The sequence below is a fragment of the Mixia osmundae genome (genome assembly GCF_000708205.1).
Source record: "Mixia osmundae IAM 14324 unplaced genomic scaffold scaffold_4, whole genome shotgun sequence".
In the NCBI taxonomy this organism is placed as follows: Eukaryota; Fungi; Basidiomycota; class Mixiomycetes; order Mixiales; family Mixiaceae; genus Mixia; species Mixia osmundae.
Window position 1 is genome coordinate 1,043,233 of NW_014575560.1, and position 18,383 is coordinate 1,061,615.

The window sequence follows — 18,383 nt, forward strand, 5'->3', positions numbered from 1 at the left end:
TGTCTCACCAATGCAATGCTGATATAAAGTTTGCTCGTATCCGCTCTGCTTGCCAACCTAGCAGGACAGGCAAGACGTCGGCCACACCGATATCGGGCCAGCATCTTGGCAGAAAATGCAGGCTCGTCTGGTCGCTAATTTGCCAAAGCAGAAAGTCAGACAAGCGCGAGACGCCAGACGTCCGGATGAGGATATCGGGCTCGCTCGGTTCTTCCAGATAGGCCATCTGAGTCTGGGCAGTGTACAGCCTATCATCTAGCAGTTCGGGCGTTATGTCACTGCGCAGGGTGTGAGGACCCAGTGCGGTGTACTGGGCAGGCATGCTTACGATGGCTCGATGAGGTGATCGCCCACGTCTGAGATCGCAGATCGTAATGACTGGGTCATCTCGTCGCGTGAAGTGTAAGGGAAGCAGATATTCAAGCATCCTCTGTGTGTAAGCTCTGGATTATTTCGCATTCTGCCAATTCAGGAAGCGCCTGAGCCGACCTTGTATTGTGCGCAGTGAGACGTTCGGCAGATAGACAGGCTCGTTGCACCTCGATGGGTAGCAAGTCTCTTCTCCCGATCACTCGCACACGTATGCCGTACCTCTGTAGCAGCTCACTGCCAGCGTCACATCAGCAGCGCGTCAGAGGCTGTACGGCCAAGCATCTACCCCTTCTGACACAACTCGCCTAGCTTGTTCCTCGCTAGATCCATGAGACCCTCTACTTCTTCCTCAGTCCGTCTGAAGTTGTCTATACTGAATGCGTAAACGGTCACCGTCGTGATATCGAGGTGCAAGAAAAAGTCGAGTAGCTGTGCAATTCCACGGCTTCTAAGGGTACTGTGTCGCAGGATGGGGAAAGCTAGAAGCGCACAGATTTGAGGGCTTCGAAGCCTGCTTCGTGGCCTTTGATAGGCTTTGCGCCCAGTCGACGCGAGAAACGACGGTTGCCGTCCATGATGAGGGCGACATGCTTGGGCAGCGGCCCCAGTCGGAGAGAAGAGACGAGTGCGCTCTTGATTTCCTTTCTGAACGGGAGCCAGCCCAATATGACCGGTAGAGTCGATCGCAAGTCGGTCATTGCCGGATGGCCGCGCTCCTCTCGGCCAACGCCAACGCGTCGTCGTCGTCGCCGTTCATGACAATGTCAATCCTCTAAGACCCCGGCTGACAAAGCCTTTCGCCTTGCATTCGCTCAGATGGCACATTCGTTCGGCGCAAAGACGACGGCCGAAGAAGTCGCTCGCAAGTTCAAAGACCGCATCGCAGGCCGATACAGTGCGTGCTCCAAGGAAATGTGTTGGCTAGATGCAAGGCTGACGTGATCTCCCCGGATGATCAGTCCTCGTCACTGGCGCATCCAAAGGAGGACTCGGCTTCGAATGCGCTCGCGTGCTCGCCCAATTTGCCCCTGCACTCGTCATCCTGGCCGGTCGGTCACTCGACAAGATGCAGGATGCCATCTCTGCCATCAGAGAGGAGACGCCAAACGCCAAGCTGCAAGCGCTTGAACTCGATCTCGCTTCACTTTCACAGGTGAACCAAGCCGGCCAATCGATCGTCGACAATCACGACATCCCACGCATCGATACACTGTTCAACAACGCGGCCGTCATGGCCGTGCGAACGTACAAGACGACCGCGGATGGCACAGAGCTCCAGTTCGGGACCAACCATGTCGGTCACTTTGCGTTTACGCTCAAGATTCTGCCCAAGATACTTGCAAGCGCTTCGCCGCGCATCATCAACGTCTCATCGACAGGTCATCTTGCTGGAAACGTGCGCTTCGAAGACTACAACTTTAGCAACGGCAAAGAGTACGAACGCTGGGCAGGCTACGCACAGGCCAAGACTGCTAACATCCTCTTCACCGTCGGACTCGCGAAGCGGTACAAGCAGCTCTCATCCTTTGCGCTTCATCCCGGAGGCATCCATACGCCACTTCAGCGCGAATTTGACGAGGCAGACATTGCGGGCTTCCGGGCCAAGTACAATGCCTACAACGAGGACGGCTCGCCCAACCTCGACTCGGGCGTATGGAAGACGCTCTCTGAAGGTACAGCAACGCACATCGTGGCGGCATTCGATCCCGAGATCGAGAGCGCCTCGCCGGCCTACCTCGTAGACTGCCGGCTGGCCAACGGTCAGGCCAAAGAGTATGCGCTCGATGACGCTAATGCTGACAGGCTCTGGGAACTGAGCCAGAAGCTCATCAGAGACAAGGTGAGCTTGCCGGACGTGGCAAGACTCTAGTGATCACGCATGTCTGTACCTTGTTGCCAACTGCATCCAATCGATGAGATTGTTCGTCGCGTCGCGAGTCGATTGACATTCGAGACAGTCGATGGTCTCATGGGCCAGCGAGATGCGCCTGAGGAGAGCGCCAAACAGTCGGTCAGCGTCACGCCGAGCAAGACGCGAGCGAGGCCAAGACTGCTCTCTTCGGCCAGCACAGCCTCCGGCAAGGGACTCGTCGCTCGCTCGGAAGTGACAGCGTCCATAGCGGCGAGTGAGTATGCAGGCGCTCAGACACCGTCACCGAGCAAGAAGGCTCATATCGGACTCGGTCTACCTCCTGCCTCGCCTGTCGGGAGCAGTCACACGAGCGCGAATAGGACGCTATCGCGATCGAGCTCTGCAAATGACATTATCCCCAAACGAACCATCAGACGTCAGACATCAAGGATCCTCTTCGATAGCGGTACATCGGCAGGCTCGACCGTTGCTCTCACCGAAGCGACTGCTTCCTTTGATATCCGTCGGCCAGGCTCAAGGTTGGCCGATCATGAGTCCGACAAGGGCAGTTCACAGCCTAGTATCCGCTCTGTCATCGAGGACAGCCAGCCTGTACCTGTCGAGCCGCCTCTCGATAACCTCACACCGCACGAAGACAGTGGTCCGAGCACCGAAGCGCCCGACCCGCGCGTGCAACTCCGAGCAACCCTGGATCGCATGCGCTCGACTGACCGCGTAGAGACTGTCCAGGCATCACATCCGCCGAATTCAGCTATCGAGGCGCCACTAGCTCGGCTGAAGCTGACGGCTAGTGGTGCGAGTGAAGCACGCAAGAGATCGTATTTCGTTCTGACGAGCGCTGGCAAGCCTGTGTTCAGTAGCGAGGAGCAAGATGAAGATGCGACGACGAGCTATATGGGCGTCATGCAAGCCATCATCTCTATCTTTGCAGACGAGGGAGATCGTCTCAAGGTCATCAAAGCGGGCTCGGTACAGATCGCATTTCTTATGCGTACGCCGCTCTATTACGTTTGCTGCTCTGGCTTTGGCGAGCCTCTATCAGTAGTACGTAGGCTGCATCCCTACGCGAAGTGCGCGCTGATGCGGTAACAGCTCCGCATGCATCTCGACTACTTGCATCTGCAAGTCTTGTCTGCCTTATCCCTGACGCAACTGCGGCGCGTGTTCGAGCAACGGCACAATTTCGACTTGCGGCGAATGCTCGAAGGCACCGAAGGCTTTCTCAAGAGCATGGTCATTTCTGCACAGAGCAGCTTGGCATTGCTCACCGGCTCACTCGAAGTCTTCCGCATCAACGGCGCAACGCGTGAAGCTGTCGGCCAAGCGCTCATGCCTACCGAAAAGCGCAAGGACTTGCTCTATGCCATCGTACTAGCGGGTGGACGAGTCGTCACGCTGATAAGACCAAAAGGTCAGCATGTACATCCGGCAGACCTGCATGTCCTGCTCAACACGATCAACTCCTCCACTTCCCTCACCATACCCGGTAGCGAGTCTTGGCTGCCGATCTGTCTGCCCCGATATAATTCGAGCGGCTTCTTGCACGCGTACATCAGCTTCATCAGCGTTTCAATCGGAATCGTTTTCATCGGTGGCAATCGAGAAGCGTTCTTTGACTGTCAAGAATGGAAAAGCAACGTCGCAGAGGTGAGCGCACTTCTGTAGACAGGCAATCTTAGCGGCTCAGTCGGGCACATGACCTCGTTCAGAAGCTACAAATGGCGCCAACTTTCAAGACCTTGGAAGCCAGTGTTGTCTCTCAGGCTTATTCTCTTGGTAGGGAACTTCTTCGGGGGTCACGTCCATGCTAACACAGGCTATCAGGCGATCTGTCGATTGCCGGTCTGCGTCACTTTATCTACAAGTCAAAGACATACGTGCAAGTGACTTCACCTGCATGGGAAGGTCCATATAGCGAGCAAGACGATCGCGAAAGGCGCGCTGCGTGCTTCTGCTCGAGCGTATCTCACAATAGAAGCAGGTTGATTCGCCTCTACCAAGAAACGTATGATCGCATGCATCTACGCAAACCGGCCACAGATCATGGCAAGCAGCCAGCCCGACTGATCTACCTTCTAACAGAGGAGGAAGCCGTTCTGGGCTGGGTGAGTGTCTCCATCTCATCGCACGATCAGCACTGATATGACGCAGAGCACGAGCACGTTCGAGATGTATGTCGCTATATCGCCTCTGCTACCCAAGACAGCCGTTGTGGCCGTCGCACACTCGGTAAGCAAGTGGATCGACAAACATGTCGACTCTCTCTTCCTCACTGCCGCTCCTTCGTTCTGAGCATGTACGACACACGCAAATTTGATGTTGTTGGTATGCATTTTGCGACGTTGGACGCTCGAGCCCGGCCTGCAGGCTTGCTACATGGCTTCTCATTGTACAGGCAACAGGACTGCGAGCGGTCTAGTGACATACTTCCTCGTAGATCAACTCTGCCACTACGAGTCAGGGCTACATCTGCTTCGAGAAGCAATGACCGACCTTTCAGTTCTTCACGACTTAGAGGTGTAGGCGAATGATCGAATGCGAAAAATTCGATACTGAGAGGATCCGCGTTGGGCTCATCATCTGCGTCGTGATAGGGCTCAAGGTAAGGATGCGCCAAAGCCTCCTCGACGGTGATCCTCTGCAATCACAATCAGGATGACGATACAAGCTCAGCAAAGGAGTTCACCTTTTTGGGGTTGAAAGTCAGACATTTGTCGAGCAGATCGATGGCGAGCGGATTGGCATTGGGGAAGATGGTCGAGAAGGGTCTGCGCTTGTTGAAGGGCAATGCTCGAAGATAATCGCGCGAACGATGCGACTGGATCGCGTAAAAGTCATCGAGCGACGGTGTGCCGAGTACGTCGAGTATCAACGTGAGCTGATGGTGATCTGCCGGCGAAGACTTTTGTTCAGTGCTGCACAACTGGAACCGCGAGGTTCACCCACAATCTCTGCCTGGGAATAGAGGACGCCCTGAGAGCATCTCTGCGAGGACGGTACCGACGCTCCACACGTCAATTGCTTTCTGTGATGTCACCGCGCATCAGCAACTGACGCCTGATGAGCTGCAGTGGACACGGACGGTATACTCCTTGAAAGTGAGCATGATCTCCGGCGCACGATACCAACGCGTCGCCACGTATTCTGTCAAGAATCCTTGACCTTCTTGGTTCTGGCTGGGTATCGATGAGCGCGCAAGGCCAAAGTCGCAGATCTATGCACAGATGAGCGACAAAGGCTGCGATGCAAATGGCTTGCCTTGAGATCGCAATTTGCATTCAGTAGCAGATTGCTGGGCTTGAGATCACGATGTAAGACCCTGTGATTCGAATCAGGGAGGGACTGGAGCTCGAAGGACTGGCCGCGCACGCAGCAGAGTGCAAAGCTTTGAGGCCTCTCAGTGTTTGGTAGAGACTACTCAATCGCCGGCGATCAGCCAAGCCTGATGATTCTCTGCGGATCACGCACAAGTATTGGCAGTGATCGTCGCTGAGCTCTTGAGTGCGAATGACGCGATGCATGTCTGCGGGCAGCAGTGCGTTCAGTGAGGGCGATGTGATGCAGCGCGAGCGAGCATACCTGTCTCCATGAGCTCTTGGATGAGATAGATCTCGTTGAAGGCGTCGATGGATGCTGGCCGAATGATATCGAGGATGGAGATGATGTTCTCATGCTGAAAGTGGCGAAGCAGCTTGATTTCTCTCAGGCTGCGCAGGCAAAACACTAGATAGCGGGCGTGTCAGAGAGGCGCACGCGAGATGTAAGCGGTCGACCGACTGGAATGATCGAAGGGCGTGATCTTCTTGATTGCCACTTTCTGTTGCGTCGGTAGATGAATGGCGGACACGACGACGCCGTATGCGCCTTCACCGATACAGTCGACAATCTGGTAGTCTTTGCCGACATTGAACTGCCGCGAGGCTGCAGGTGGTGCTGCCGCTGCCATCTTGGTAATCCAAGCTCAAGCTAGGCGGATAGCTAAGCGAGCCGATGTGTATGGTGCAAAGTCGCTGAAGCAGCCGGTGACGTGGGCAAGCTGATTGAAACCACGGATCAGCCGACTTGTTTGGCAGCGCGACAGCGTGTACACAGCAGAGCGAGAGTTGTCACGGCTCTGCAAGGGCTATGCGAAGCTCGGGTCCAGCCAGGCTGTGCCCTACGACGCCTTGGCAATGCTGCTACGCGTTGCCTTGGCGAGCGCAACGTCTCAGCCGGCGTCAGCTCGCGTGGCGTCTCTTGCTGCTCGCTTGAAGCTGTCGGCGGTCCAGAGTAGAGCTGAGAGACTGTCGAAGCCGCTGCTCAGCAGGTCGACACTCGCTTGTGGTGCAGGCAGGCTCAGCCGTTTTGACTTGTTCGGCGCGACTGGGCGATTGCACGTGGCAAGCCGCTCGACAAAGGACGACGATTGGAGGGCTATGAGCTCGCACTTTTCGAGCATCAAGCTGCTGGCCGGCAGCTCTCATCCGGCACTGGCATGGGCAATAGCAAGACGGTCGGCATCGTCTGCGCAGCAGTACCGCTTACCATTCTGACTTTTGCTCTTTCAGTCTTGGCCTACCACTGACGGCTGCCGTCACTCGAAGGAACCCATCTGGGGAGATTGCGCTAGATCTCAAAGAGTCTGTCCGAGAAGCGGATGTCTACATCATCAAGTCAGTCATGTTTCGCAGATTCCTTCGCCGGCTGATCTGCGTCGTGATAGCACGGCGTCGGCAATGAGCGTGCCGACCAATGTGGCTCTCATGGAGACGCTCATCATGGCACACGCGTGCAAGATAGCAAGTGCAAAGCGGATCACTGCCGTCGTGCGCCAACTTCCCACTTGGCGCACGCACCGCTGACCGGCATTTCGGCGTCAGATTCCTCATTTCCCGTATGCCCGCCAAGACAAGAAGGACAAGAGTCGCGCGCCTATCACGGCCAAGCTAGTAGCCAACATGCTCGTTTGCTCTGGCATCCATCACGTCATCGTATGGCCCTCCACGTCTGTGAAGGGATCGCCGCTTATACGTTGACACAGACGATGGACTTGCACGCGTCACAGATCCAAGGCTTCTTTGATGTGCCAGTAGACAAGTGCGTACTCACTGGTCATAGCTTGCGCATTGTCTGACATGGAAGCGCAGTGTGAGCATGGCCGTGGCTCTACGTGACTCAATTGACTCATGGGGCGCAGCTCTATGCTGAACCGACTATGCTGCAATACCTGCGCGAATCTATTGATGTCAAGAACGCGGTCATCGTCTCGCCTGATGCAGGAGGAGCCAAGCGAGCGTCCTCAATGGCAGCAAAACTCGACCTCGATTTTGCGCTCTTCCACAAGGAACGCAAGAAGGCAAACGAAGTCGCTCGCATGGTCCTCGTCGGTAATGTCAAAGGCAAGACTGCTGTTCTCGTTGACGACATGGTAAGCAATATATGTCAGAGGAAAGCTCGTGCTCAGGGTCTGACAGGCGGATACATGTGGTACGTTGGTCCTGGCGGCGCAGAACCTCAAAGCAGCGGGCGCGACCTCTGTCATCGCTCTCGTCACTCATGGCATCCTGTCCGGGCCAGCATTCGAGAAGCTGGCAGGATCAGAACTTGAAAAGCTCGTCATCACCAACACAGTGCCTCAAGAAGAGCATCTGGCGATGAGCGATCGACTGCATTGTGTGGACGTGAGTCATGTCCTGGCAGAAACAGTGAGAAGGAGTCACTATGGCGAATCGATAAGCTACCTCTTCGATGCCATTCCGTCTCAGATGTCCCCCGTCACGCTCGATTACACTGTACACACACCTCCAAACGGTTTGACAAACGGACTCAGTCACTCGAGCAGTCTGGGCGATGTCCGGAAAGCCCATCCACTCTCAAGACCGTCATCTCAACGTGGCTCGAGCGTGAAGCTCGACGTACCGATGACGCCGACCAAGCGGACGAGTGCCAACGGTCAATAGAGTGGCCGAGATATTTCGGATGCATACATCTTGATGCAAGCATCGGTCGCTCGTGCATACAGCGTGGGACGCGTCGAGGGAGCGAGCTGACATAAGTCGCACGCACTAGCGCCTTTAGAGTTCAGCATTGAAGCACAAGAGATGGCTGGCAAACACCGTCAGAGAGCTATAAGAAGGCGGCCGTCGTCACTCTTTCCCCAACTCTCTTCCTCTCCTCTCCCCAACAAATTCTCCCCCTTTGCCCAGTGAGAAGCCGAGAAAAGAGAAAGAAGGCTGAAGCGTCTGCCGATAGCATCGAGGTGCTGAGCANGATGCNTAGGAANNNGTAGGGAGCCGAACATCCTCGTGCATATGAAGCGTTCTGAGCAAGGGATGGGCTGGCTTTCTTCCTATAGTTGTAGTCGATGCATCTTGTTGATGTTCATGTCCTCTTGCTTCACATCATCCGCTTGAAAAGTCCATAATGTCTGCTGTGATCCGAAGCTAGTCTCGTCACTCAAAGTTCTCTTGAGCTGAGCTTCCGTACGGCCGCGCGCGACATCGACCATCCATCTGCTGTCGACACTGTCATGGGCTCACGGGTGTACTTGGTGTCAAAGCAAGCTCCTGCCAAATATCTAAGAAGCATCAGCTGATGCTCACAGTGTAGGACGCTCGATCCGGTGCTCGGCGTAGTGTCAGGTCTGTGGGCATACACCATCTATGAATCCTCGCCTCGAACGGAGCTGCCTGTCGAACGACGGCTCTGGCCGCTCATCCAGCGATGGAACGCAGATCGTAACGCCAGACTGGACAGACTGGCAGCGAAACATGCTCAGGACTGGGAGGAGATACAGGCTGCCTTCAAAGCGGACGAGGAGAAACGAGGGCGGACAAAGTGAGGCTATGAACACGCATGTTGTGGGGTGGATTGCATGTACAGAGCTTTACAGGAAAGTCTCTTCTTTCTCATAAGCGCAGATGACCAGCCGACCTGCTCAGAGCGAGTCAGTACGCGTCGCGAGACAGAGCAGAGTGATGACGTACCGCCGAACTGACGGCCCGCGATGGCATCAATGGCTTTTTTGGATGATTCTGTTGAGTCGAACATGACGAAGATCTTGCCGAGATGTTCGACCGATTCACTCGCTTTGACGTCCATCCGGCCATTCTCAGTCTGTCTTGCGGATGAGTCAGGTCTCGAGAAGCAGAGAGGAAGGACCAACCTTGATAGGTCTGGGTATCTTGACATCGATGACCTCGCCGTACTTGCTGCACTCGTCTTTGATGTCTTCGTTGATGTCTGCATAATCTTGGTCATCGACCAGCTCTTCCGGTGTGACCATGTTAAGCATCTGAAGACATCGCGTAGCGGGAGCCGTCTCGTCTTGTCCAAAGATGGTGGGAGCGACCCGAGCGAGTGCTGGCGGCAGAGCAGGATTGCTACCCCCGTAGCCACCAGGGTGCTTGTAGACATTGGCACCGACTTGCGCCCGCTGAACGACGAGGTAGCGATCGCCAATCTCCATGCCGTTCAGACCAGCACAAGCCGCGTCGGTCACGTTCGGATCGGCGTATTCACAGAATGCGAAGCCCTGCGCACCCGGCAACAATGGTCAGCAAGAAGTGATGCTGACATGGGCTGAGCGCACCTTTGAGGCATTCTGTGGGCCCTCTTTGACCAGATTGAATGAGCGCAACTCGCCAAAGGAAGACAGAAGCTCGAGCACTTGCTCGTCGTCCAAGTAGCTCGGCAGACCGCCCACGAACACTTTATTGGGTGTGTCGGGTACGTTGGAGGAGATGACGCCTGGCAGGTGAGTTCCGCCGGACTCGTCGCCCGTATAATCCTTGGGACGACGGATCTTGAGCTGCTGATCTTGGAAGACGATGCCGTCGAACGACATGGCAGACGAAGCTTCTTCTGGGCTTCGGAACTGTCCAGTCACACAACTGTAATCAGTCGCGAACGTTTCTTGCAACATAACCTTGACCGACCTCTACGAACGCATACGACTTTTCATGGTTGACTTGGACAGATACGACAGGGTCGGCAGTCTGAACGTCGACTTTCTTGTCGTCGAGCGACAGGCCATTCTCTCTCATCTTGGCATTGAAGAATTCGGTAACGTTCTGTTCGTCGGCTGTGGGCATGATGTTGCCCACATAGAGTCGTCGCTGTTGGCGGGCGAACGAGATGATGGGCTGTACGCCGCCCATGGGGGCTGCCGCGCTGCCTGCTCCAGACATGTTCAATCCGCCGAAAGCTCCCCTGCCTTCGTGGAAGCCAGGAGGGAACCTGACAACGCCGTTCTGTCCCGGCAGCAAGAAGTGACCTGCACGGCACAATCGATCATGAGCGCGGTCGTAGATGCACCATGCATATGGACTTGCCTGACATCCTTGCAGTCTCTGCAGAGACGGTCTCAAAGCCGATGGGTCTCACATCCCATGCAGTCTGAGCACGGCGACGCTTGGAGATGGGGATCGTGTTCTCTGGCGTCTTTTCTCTCACTTCCTCTCTCGGGGGTGAACGTCTATTCCCACCAAACCCGCCACGTCCGCCACCTCTACCTCCTCCTCCACCGTAGCCACCACCATAGCCACCTCCGCGGGAAGGACGATCTTCATGGCGAGGACGGTCGTCGTAGTCTCTGCGACGGTAGTCTGACGAAGCGCTCGTCGTCGTTGCTGTTGTGCTCGAACGGGGAGCATAGTCATCCCTTCGAGATGAGGAAGAAGATGACGTCGTAGGGACAACGTAGCGATCGTCGTCCCTAGAGCGAGAGTAGGCCGAGCGAGAGTCATCTCTGGAGGATCTGTACCTGCTGCTGCTCCGATCATCCTCCCCAGACCTCGCGTAGTCGTCGTAGCGTCTGTGCGACCGCCCGCTGTCATAGCTCCCTCGTCCTGCATCGTATCAGTCACATGGCGTACATTGAGCCCAGTGGCTGGCATACCGTCGTCCATTCTGAGGCTTGCGGCTTGCGACTTGTCTTGCCCCTCTGACGATTTTCGCAAGACCCAAGTCAAACTTTTGACGTGATGCCACCGCGGCAAGGGCGGCACTGTCGACGACGGATCGGCGAGACTCCAAGGATGACCCTAGACGATCTACAGCAGCTGAGATGACCAGTGGTGTGCTGGGCCGTCAAGCCCGAGCGATCTCAGACAAATATGAGAGCTTGCTCGAAGGATTTGAGGAACATCGAGATCAGATCCTCGAGGTTCAGCGCATCTGCCACGAGGACATCCTCCAAGAGTTAGCAGATCAGCTCGACTTGTCTCCCTCTGGCTTGTCACGCGCTAGAGCGTTCATCGATGATCCCGGTCAGCTCACCTCTTGGCCCTACGCCGTTTGTGACAGCTAAACTTTGAGCGCTTCAGTGACCATCTTTCGCTTTCTCAGGCGGACAAGATTCCACACAACCAACACCATCAGCTTGCTGCAGGCCACGCTGCATTGGCGTCTCGAGTCCGGGCTCGATACGCTCAGTGCGAGCTCGATTGAACCACAGTACATCGATGCACCTGTATTCTACTTTCACCCGGACCTGCTCGACAGATCGGGTCGGCCATGCGGGATCCTCAACTTGCAACACGTCAGCCGCCCTCCAGACGGATCACTCGACAGTCTCAAGGAATTCATCGCGTTTGGATGGGAAATCGCGCGCCGCTGGTTGGCAGATCTCAGCAGGATCTCGCTTGCCAGTAGCACAGAGGACGAAGCAGACGGTCGCCCTATCATCCAGCTCGTCGTCATTGTCGATCTGGCAGGTGCAGGCATGTCGAACCTCGAAGTCGAGCTCCTGCCATATTTCATTGACCTCCTCAAAAAGCACTTTCCTGGCATGGTCTCGGCCAGTACGCCCATTTTTCAGAGCCAGGTAGTCCGTGGCTCACGCTCGTGTGTACCAGTCTTCGTGGTGAACTACGGCTGGATGTACTCGGGCATGTGGCAAGTCGCCAAGCGTGTCTTGCCACAGCCTGCACTCGATAGAATTCTCTTCCCTTCGTCAGACGAGCTTGCCGATTTCTTCGAGCCTGATCACCTCCTCACTCGTGCGTTGGCGGGCTTGTCATGTTGGATCAGCTGACGATTGGAAACAGAACACGGAGGCACGGTTCGGTATGACTATGACGCCGCTAACCCGATTCTGGTAAAGTATGGCAAGCCAGCCTATTCATCCGCCACGACTTCCCCTCACGCCTCACCACATTCCTCACGACCTCCTTCACGCTCGACATCTTACGAAAGCATTTACGAAGTCTTCTACAGCGCGCCCGGTACGCCCTGGGCGAGCAGGCCAACTACACCCACTAGCTCTGCCTTGCCTTTGCCCAGTGCAGACGGTCACCGTGGTCTCACCAGTCGACCGAGCTGGCTCAGTATGACCAGTCTTGCTACTTCGCCTGGCGTCAATCCCGTCACGCCAGGCAGCGGCACAGTCTCGCCCGAGGAAACTCGAGGTCGCCGTCTGATCACCATCAAAGAGGGCAGGTCGGGCTCACGAAACAGCTCGACCGACAGTCAAAGCTCTGATCACAAGACGCCTATACGTCGTGTGGGTTCATTGCGTGATTTCAGGCTACACTTGCCCGAACGGTCTCATCCTGGCGACGAGTCTGCTACGAGCGACGAGTACGATTCAGACACGGCTGCCGAGCAAGAGTATGCTCGTCGGAGTGTACGGCATCACACATTGCCCATGACAAGAACGGAGAGCACCGTCTCCTCTGTCCCTTCCTCGCATCCGCCCTCGATCGCAGTCTCTCGAACGCAATCGAGAGATGTGTCGCCCTCCAGATCGACTCAGGGTCATCTTTCTGTGCCCATGTCAGCAGAACCGTCCCTCTCGCCGACCAATTCGACCTTTACACGCTCGGCTGGAAGACACAGACCACCTCCGTCGCCTTATAGCGCTGCCAACCCGTACTATGGCTATTCTTACCACCATGCTCGCTCTGGTGACGGACGTCCACACGAGTCTAGAAGAAGGAAGCGTGACCTCGTTCGGACGCTCTCGTACCTACTAGCCATGCGATTCCTGCGACTACATCGCGAGATCCAGTGGCGCATCGAACTACTCGTCCGGCTACTCACTCAGAGTGTCACCCGACTCCGCATCACTTCTCACATTGTGCTCTCACCCGTACAGCGAACAAAGACACTACCCAGCACAAGCAAAAGGGCCAAGCAGAAAGTCAGTTGGGCGAAAGAAGAATCTCGTTTTGTGCCTTCTGTGCTGCATACGAACAGACGTATCCGACCGAGGCGAACGGATGACCTCTTCATCGATCCCCGGTGGATCTACTACTTGCTCATCTTCGTCCTGCTCCGTGCGCCTTACTTCACCAGACTGTCAGAAGCCGTCTTTGTCGGGTTACCCAAGCGAACACTGCGGGCGTCCGGTCTGCTCAGTAAGGAGGCTCTGAGCGCGCAAAGCCAAGACACGCTCATTGGAAGCCGGAGAATACGTAGGACCGTGTCCAGAATACAGGCCTCACTGTCGTTGTAACAGCATGCATAGCTCATCAGGCTCTCCAAGTCAGCCCTACCGACGCACAGATCGGCCATGATGATCGACGGGAAATGTCAAATTTGTCAAAACGCGGGATGTCAAATCTCTCCGTCGTACGGTCGTGCGCCAGATCTCGTCATCTCGACTCGTCAGCACGGCCTATATAAGCTCAGCAAGCACAAGACCCGTCTCACAGACGAGATGGCAGCTATCCTGAGCGAGTCTGTCGAGCTCAACTGCGGCCTCGTGCTGCCTAACCGACTCTGCAAAGCTGCAATGGCAGAGATGCTCGGCAGGGCAGGTGGCTCGAACCCGACTTACAAGTTGCTCAAGCTATACGAAGAATGGCAGAAGGGTGACTGGGGCTTGATACTGACCGGCAACGTCATGGTCGATCCTCGCTTCTTGGGTACTCCCTGCGATATCATCGTGCCTGAGGACGCACTGGAGGATGCAAAGACGTTGAAGCTCTGGAAGAATTACGCTATTGCTTGCAAAGGCAAAGACGGCAGAACGCCTGCGATTGTGCAGCTCAATCATACAGGCAGACAATCAGGCCGAGGCATGGGTCGACCGCGCAGTGAACCCTCGCTCGGTCCTTCTGATCAGCCTCTCAAACTGAAAGGATCAGAAGGATGGATCGCTTCGACCATGTCTTCGCTCGCTTTCAATACCCCTCGTGCGATGACCTTTGACGACATCAAGCTCGTCATTGAGCAATTCAAGCGCGCTGCCTTGCTCGCGCACCGCTCAGGCTTCGATGGCGTTCAGGTCCACTGTAGTCACGGCTATCTCGTGAGCAGCTCACTCTTGCCACATGCGGCGTCGAGCTGATGGCTCATTACGTGCCTCCAGCTCTCGCAATTTCATTCGCCCGACGTCAACACCCGAACGGATGCATACGGGGGCGACAATAGAGGACGCTCAAAGTTGCTGCACGAGATCATCGATGCCATCCGTAGCGTGACGCCTTCGAGCTTTTGCGTCTCCGTCAAACTCAACTCGTCCGACTATGTCGCTGGCGGTATGACGGAAGAAGATGCGCTGGAGATGACCGGCTGGCTTGCCGAACGAGGCGATGTCGACTTGCTCGAGGTCTCGGGCGGTACCTATCAGAATGCAGAGATGCTCAGAGATGATAACGAGCAGAGTGAACGGGACGCTCGCAAGCAATCCGTCAAAAAGGTCGAACAAGATCAAGGCGATGGCTCGATTGCGAAAGCGGGCAGCAAACGCGAAGCATTCTTTACCGAGTTTGCCAAACGCGCAAAGCCTACCGTCGAGAAGCTCAAGCCTGCCCATGCTCGTCTACCGATGCGTATCATGGTCACCGGGGGCTTCCGAACGAGACCGGCCATCGCAGGTGCTATTGAGGACGGCGCGTGCGATATCGTAGGACTCGGACGACCTGCTTGCGTCGTGCCCGATCTCCCCCGCTACATGCTCGACGCCTCTCTGTCCGACGAGAATGCTCGAGCCCCAAGGTACAGCGTTCGGGGTACTTTCCTGATCAAGCTCGTTCCCCTCAACGTCATCGGTCCGGGCATCAATACCCTCTGGCACGACCTGCAGCTCTTCCGGATCGCTGGAGGCAAGAAGACTGTTCCGCAGCGCAATCTGGTCAGTCTCACGACATTGCTATGATGGATCGAGCTGATCGTTCTTGGTGCAGCCTATCCTGCTGTTGACGACGATGGTGTCGCCACAGATGGGCTTTGCAGCCCTCGCGACTCTGCTCGTCGCCCTTCTCGCGCTTTCGCCGACCCTGCGCAGCGTGCTGCTCGGTCTGAAGCATTAGATCAGTCAGTTGTTGTAGCACCAGTGTGCACGTGCTCTCCTGTCAGCACATGCCAGCATGTCAGCGAGCGCGTCAGACCTTTTTTTACTCAGCAAGTCACGCGCATGTCACGTCAGCAGCAGCTCCGTCATCGTCTATGTCAGCAGCAGCCACCGCCGTCAGCACTTATAAAGCTCAAGCCGAAATGACACTCGTCCCTCGTCGAAGAGAGCGTACTCTCCTTGAAGCCCGAGGATACGAGTACGTCGAGCATTCGCAAGCTCCAAATCATAGAGATGTCGTCCTCCAAGCTATTCAAGCCCTATAATATTGGCCCTCTCACGATCGGACACAGAGTCGTCATGGCGTGCGTCGGCACTTCTTTCCAAAAGATGTTACGATCTGACCACTGGCGGTTGACAGGCCTCTGACCCGCTTCAGAGCCAACAAGGATCACACGCACACTGACATGGCCATCGAGTACTACTCTCAACGTGCGAGCGTGCCTGGCACGCTGCTCTTTGTGAGTCATATTCATCTCGCACGAGCGTTCGTACTGAAATGCGTACATTGACAGAGTGAAGCCACGCTCGTCTCTGCGCAAGCGGGCGGCTGCGACAACGCGCCAGGCATCTGGTCTGACGCTCAGGTTGACTCATGGAAACGCGTGACCGAAGCAGTGCATGCAAAGGGAAGCTTCATTGGCATCCAGCTCTGGGCGAACGGGCGTCAAGCCAGTCCTGAGGTCCTGGCAAGAGATGGATTGCCCTACGTTTCTGCATCCGACGTACCTATGGCCGGCAAGAGCGCGAAGCCCACGCCACTGACGCATGATCAGATCAAGAGCTACATCGCTGACTTTGCACTGGCCGCTCGCAACGCACGCAGGGCCGGATTCGATCTCGTTGAGCTCCATGCCGCCAATGGCTACTTGCTCAATCAATTCATCGACACGAACAGCAACACTCGCACGGACGAGTATGGTGGCTCGACAGAAAAGCGTCTGCGGTTTGTCAAAGAGGTCATCGATGCCGTCGTTGCAGAGACTGGTCAAGATCGCGCGGGCATTCGCCTGTCGCCCTTCTCTAGCTTTGGCGATATGAGAGACCAGGGCACGCAGGCCGACTACACCGCGCTTATCGAGTGGTTGCGCGATACTTATCCATCGTTTGCATTCATCCATGTCATCGAAGCTCGCGTAGCAGGCTCGGTCGATGCCAGCAGTAAGGAGACGACCGACTTTGCACTCGACGCCTGGCGCAGAGATGACAAGACACGGGCCTATCTCGCTGCTGGCGGCTTCAACGGAGAAGATGGCCAGATCTTCGCCAATACTAAGGATGTTGCGATTGTGTACGGTCGTCACTATATCTCGAACCCTGATCTGCCACTCAGGATTGCCTACAATCACGAAATGCACCCATACGATCGATCGACATTCTACTCTCCTGGATCTTCTGCTGGGTACATCGACCAACCCTTTGCAACAGATCTGATAGGCAAGCAATTGCCTGTTTCAGCCAATTAGCAATGTCAACATCAGATGTAAAGCTGCGATGCATTAGACTGTCTCTGATTACACTGGTCTGGGTATCTCCTGCTGCGTGTCAGCTTTTAGTTTGCAGGCTTTCGAGCGACAAAGAGCATCATGGGCGTGAAGAGCTGCCGAAGACACCACACTATGAGCATGCAGGCAATGACAAGAGAGATGGCCCGACTGACCTTTGCTTTGCCGCCGCTGACGAGTGCCTCTGCTGCAGTCTTGAGGGCTTCCCCAACATCGTGTGTGCCTTTTGGAACCATGCCGACTCTCTCGAGCACTTTGACGGCTGTCTGAGTGACGAAGGAGCCTGCTCGCGTCATACGAATGATCGTGAAAGCGTCCCAGACTGTCTGACACTTGCGGATGTCGCCCTCGAGGGGATAGTACCATGGCTGTCGAGCGCCCGATTCAGCCAATGTAGATCAGACCAGGACTTCTCGGTGCGTACCACTCTGTCGTTCTTCTCTGCCAGATCCTCGTCGTGCAGGATCTCGAAGCCGACAGTCTGGAGAGCTTGACGGGCTTTTGCGATGGTGCGCATCTCCGGTATGCCATCGCCTACCTCGATACCGTGCGCGATCCTCTTGTGCTCGGGTATGCTAGGATCCCAGGTATCTGTCATGCACCACTCGTACACGCCAAAGACGCCGCCCGGCTTGAGGATCTTCTTGATCTCGCCATAGACACCCTCCCAGGTTGGCGCGTGAACGGTGGCCTCGATAGCGTAGACGGCATCGAAGGAGTTCTCTCCGAATTGCTCAGAGAGTCGCATAAAGTCACCTCTGACAAAGTCGACCTGTTCAGACAGGCCTGCCTTGGCGGTATACTTTGTAGCTCGGTCGATCTGGAACTGGTTATTGTTCAGGCCGGTCACATGGGCGCCCGAGAACCTTGCGATCTCCCTTGCCGGCCCACCGACACCACAGCCTACGTCGAGTACGCGCATGCCTTGCTTGAGACCGATGTGGGCAGAGAGATAGTGCTCGTGGCGTGCGAGTGCCTGTCGAAATGCCTCGCCGGGGTAGTAGCGTGCAAAGTGGAAGCAGTCCCCCCAGCCGTACTCGTACAGCTCTGTCGCTCCTGTTGACTGGTCCCTGTCAGATCCATGGCATAGCTTACGACACAGCAAGTCGCGTGCCATCGTAGTAGCCGTTGACCACGTCCGTGTACTCTGCCAAACGGCTCTGGGTGTTCTCCTCTGTGTCCTGCGCAGAATCTCTGTTCCAGTGGGCAGTGTAGGCCGCGATACCATCCTTGTTCCTTGCGTCGCCGTTGGTCTTCCTCTGGGTCAGCGACATCCTGGCTGAATGTCAAGAAAGGCGAAGATGTCGAGAAATCGAACGATTGTCCATCTCGGGCGCGTCGCGATGTCAGCGGC

The 18,383-nt window shown here is 55.8% G+C and overlaps 9 protein-coding genes across 9 annotated transcripts; 5 read left to right on the forward strand and 4 right to left on the reverse strand.

Annotated features, from left to right (window-relative positions):
* Positions 1 to 4: 4 nt before the first annotated feature.
* Positions 5 to 1,070, reverse strand: L969DRAFT_16987 (uncharacterized protein; the record flags this gene model as incomplete). The annotated part of the gene is made up of 5 exons (XM_014712895.1): positions 5 to 278; positions 329 to 430; positions 490 to 606; positions 659 to 801; positions 864 to 1,070. The coding sequence occupies 5 exons, from the start codon at positions 1,068 to 1,070 to the stop codon at positions 5 to 7; spliced, it is 843 nt and encodes a 280-aa protein (XP_014568381.1).
* L969DRAFT_98848 (uncharacterized protein) lies at positions 927 to 4,554 on the forward strand. The gene is made up of 7 exons (XM_014713415.1): positions 927 to 1,267; positions 1,332 to 2,212; positions 2,291 to 3,289; positions 3,338 to 3,892; positions 3,955 to 4,021; positions 4,070 to 4,350; positions 4,397 to 4,554. The coding sequence occupies exons 1-7, from the start codon at positions 1,189 to 1,191 to the stop codon at positions 4,535 to 4,537; spliced, it is 3,003 nt and encodes a 1,000-aa protein (XP_014568901.1). The 5' UTR covers positions 927 to 1,188; the 3' UTR covers positions 4,538 to 4,554.
* Positions 4,516 to 6,587, reverse strand: L969DRAFT_103018 (uncharacterized protein). The gene is made up of 10 exons (XM_014713416.1): positions 6,023 to 6,587; positions 5,825 to 5,968; positions 5,714 to 5,768; positions 5,615 to 5,659; positions 5,504 to 5,564; positions 5,328 to 5,459; positions 5,192 to 5,270; positions 4,932 to 5,134; positions 4,739 to 4,883; positions 4,516 to 4,689 (listed from the first exon to the last, which is right to left on the reverse strand). Exons 1-10 carry the CDS (start codon positions 6,189 to 6,191, stop codon positions 4,661 to 4,663), a joined length of 1,062 nt encoding a protein of 353 aa, XP_014568902.1. The 5' UTR covers positions 6,192 to 6,587; the 3' UTR covers positions 4,516 to 4,660.
* L969DRAFT_94140 (uncharacterized protein) lies at positions 6,418 to 9,065 on the forward strand (the record flags this gene model as incomplete). Its single annotated transcript, XM_014713417.1, has 10 exons — positions 6,418 to 6,737; positions 6,793 to 6,897; positions 6,948 to 7,050; positions 7,105 to 7,215; positions 7,266 to 7,325; positions 7,422 to 7,652; positions 7,699 to 8,176; positions 8,431 to 8,464; positions 8,672 to 8,782; positions 8,834 to 9,065. The coding sequence occupies 10 exons, from the start codon at positions 6,418 to 6,420 to the stop codon at positions 9,063 to 9,065; spliced, it is 1,785 nt and encodes a 594-aa protein (XP_014568903.1).
* L969DRAFT_421039 (uncharacterized protein) lies at positions 8,998 to 11,497 on the reverse strand. Its single transcript, XM_014713418.1, has 7 exons — positions 11,124 to 11,497; positions 10,558 to 11,073; positions 10,162 to 10,499; positions 9,816 to 10,100; positions 9,390 to 9,758; positions 9,211 to 9,340; positions 8,998 to 9,157 (listed from the first exon to the last, which is right to left on the reverse strand). Exons 1-7 carry the CDS (start codon positions 11,131 to 11,133, stop codon positions 9,111 to 9,113), a joined length of 1,695 nt encoding a protein of 564 aa, XP_014568904.1. The 5' UTR covers positions 11,134 to 11,497; the 3' UTR covers positions 8,998 to 9,110.
* Positions 11,292 to 13,682, forward strand: L969DRAFT_47773 (uncharacterized protein; the record flags this gene model as incomplete). Its single annotated transcript, XM_014713419.1, has 4 exons — positions 11,292 to 11,493; positions 11,551 to 12,027; positions 12,082 to 12,225; positions 12,274 to 13,682. The coding sequence occupies 4 exons, from the start codon at positions 11,292 to 11,294 to the stop codon at positions 13,680 to 13,682; spliced, it is 2,232 nt and encodes a 743-aa protein (XP_014568905.1).
* Positions 13,683 to 13,742: 60 nt separating this feature from the next.
* On the forward strand, positions 13,743 to 15,329 carry L969DRAFT_620986 (uncharacterized protein; the record flags this gene model as incomplete). The annotated part of the gene is made up of 2 exons (XM_014713420.1): positions 13,743 to 14,480; positions 14,541 to 15,329. The coding sequence occupies 2 exons, from the start codon at positions 13,743 to 13,745 to the stop codon at positions 15,327 to 15,329; spliced, it is 1,527 nt and encodes a 508-aa protein (XP_014568906.1).
* A 429-nt stretch (positions 15,330 to 15,758) lies between these two features.
* Positions 15,759 to 16,990, forward strand: L969DRAFT_47132 (uncharacterized protein; the record flags this gene model as incomplete). Its single annotated transcript, XM_014713421.1, has 3 exons — positions 15,759 to 15,829; positions 15,886 to 15,985; positions 16,040 to 16,990. 3 exons carry the CDS (start codon positions 15,759 to 15,761, stop codon positions 16,988 to 16,990), a joined length of 1,122 nt encoding a protein of 373 aa, XP_014568907.1.
* Positions 16,991 to 17,034: 44 nt separating this feature from the next.
* On the reverse strand, positions 17,035 to 18,308 carry L969DRAFT_61402 (uncharacterized protein). The gene is made up of 4 exons (XM_014713422.1): positions 18,144 to 18,308; positions 17,454 to 18,085; positions 17,185 to 17,397; positions 17,035 to 17,124 (listed from the first exon to the last, which is right to left on the reverse strand). The coding sequence occupies exons 1-4, from the start codon at positions 18,301 to 18,303 to the stop codon at positions 17,077 to 17,079; spliced, it is 1,053 nt and encodes a 350-aa protein (XP_014568908.1). The 5' UTR covers positions 18,304 to 18,308; the 3' UTR covers positions 17,035 to 17,076.
* Between the last annotated feature and the right edge of the window lie 75 nt (positions 18,309 to 18,383).

Bases quoted from the DNA above. Each gene is read 5' to 3' on its own strand.
- L969DRAFT_98848 (XM_014713415.1), top strand. From the start codon at position 1,189: ATGGCACATTCGTTCGGCGCAAAGACGACGGCCGAAGAAGTCGCTCGC. The intron at 4,022-4,069 runs GTAGGGAACTTC...ACAGGCTATCAG, and splicing joins CTCTCAGGCTTATTCTCTTG to GCGATCTGTCGATTGCCGGT. The intron at 4,351-4,396 runs GTGAGTGTCTCC...GATATGACGCAG, and splicing joins AGGAAGCCGTTCTGGGCTGG to AGCACGAGCACGTTCGAGAT.
- L969DRAFT_103018 (XM_014713416.1), bottom strand. From the start codon at position 6,191: ATGGCAGCGGCAGCACCACCTGCAGCCTCGCGGCAGTTCAATGTCGGC. The intron at 5,460-5,503 runs GCAAGCCATTTG...ATCTGTGCATAG, and splicing joins ATGCAAATTGCGATCTCAAG to ATCTGCGACTTTGGCCTTGC. The intron at 4,690-4,738 runs GTCGGTCATTGC...TCGTAGTGGCAG, and splicing joins AAGTCGTGAAGAACTGAAAG to AGTTGATCTACGAGGAAGTA.
- L969DRAFT_421039 (XM_014713418.1), bottom strand. The intron at 10,500-10,557 runs GCAAGTCCATAT...TGTGCCGTGCAG, and splicing joins AGAGACTGCAAGGATGTCAG to GTCACTTCTTGCTGCCGGGA. The intron at 10,101-10,161 runs GTCGGTCAAGGT...GTGACTGGACAG, and splicing joins AGTCGTATGCGTTCGTAGAG to TTCCGAAGCCCAGAAGAAGC.
- L969DRAFT_61402 (XM_014713422.1), bottom strand. From the start codon at position 18,303: ATGTCGCTGACCCAGAGGAAGACCAACGGCGACGCAAGGAACAAGGAT. The intron at 18,086-18,143 runs GCACGCGACTTG...ACCAGTCAACAG, and splicing joins GGTCAACGGCTACTACGATG to GAGCGACAGAGCTGTACGAG. The intron at 17,125-17,184 runs GTCAGTCGGGCC...TGTCTTCGGCAG, and splicing joins TCAGCGGCGGCAAAGCAAAG to CTCTTCACGCCCATGATGCT.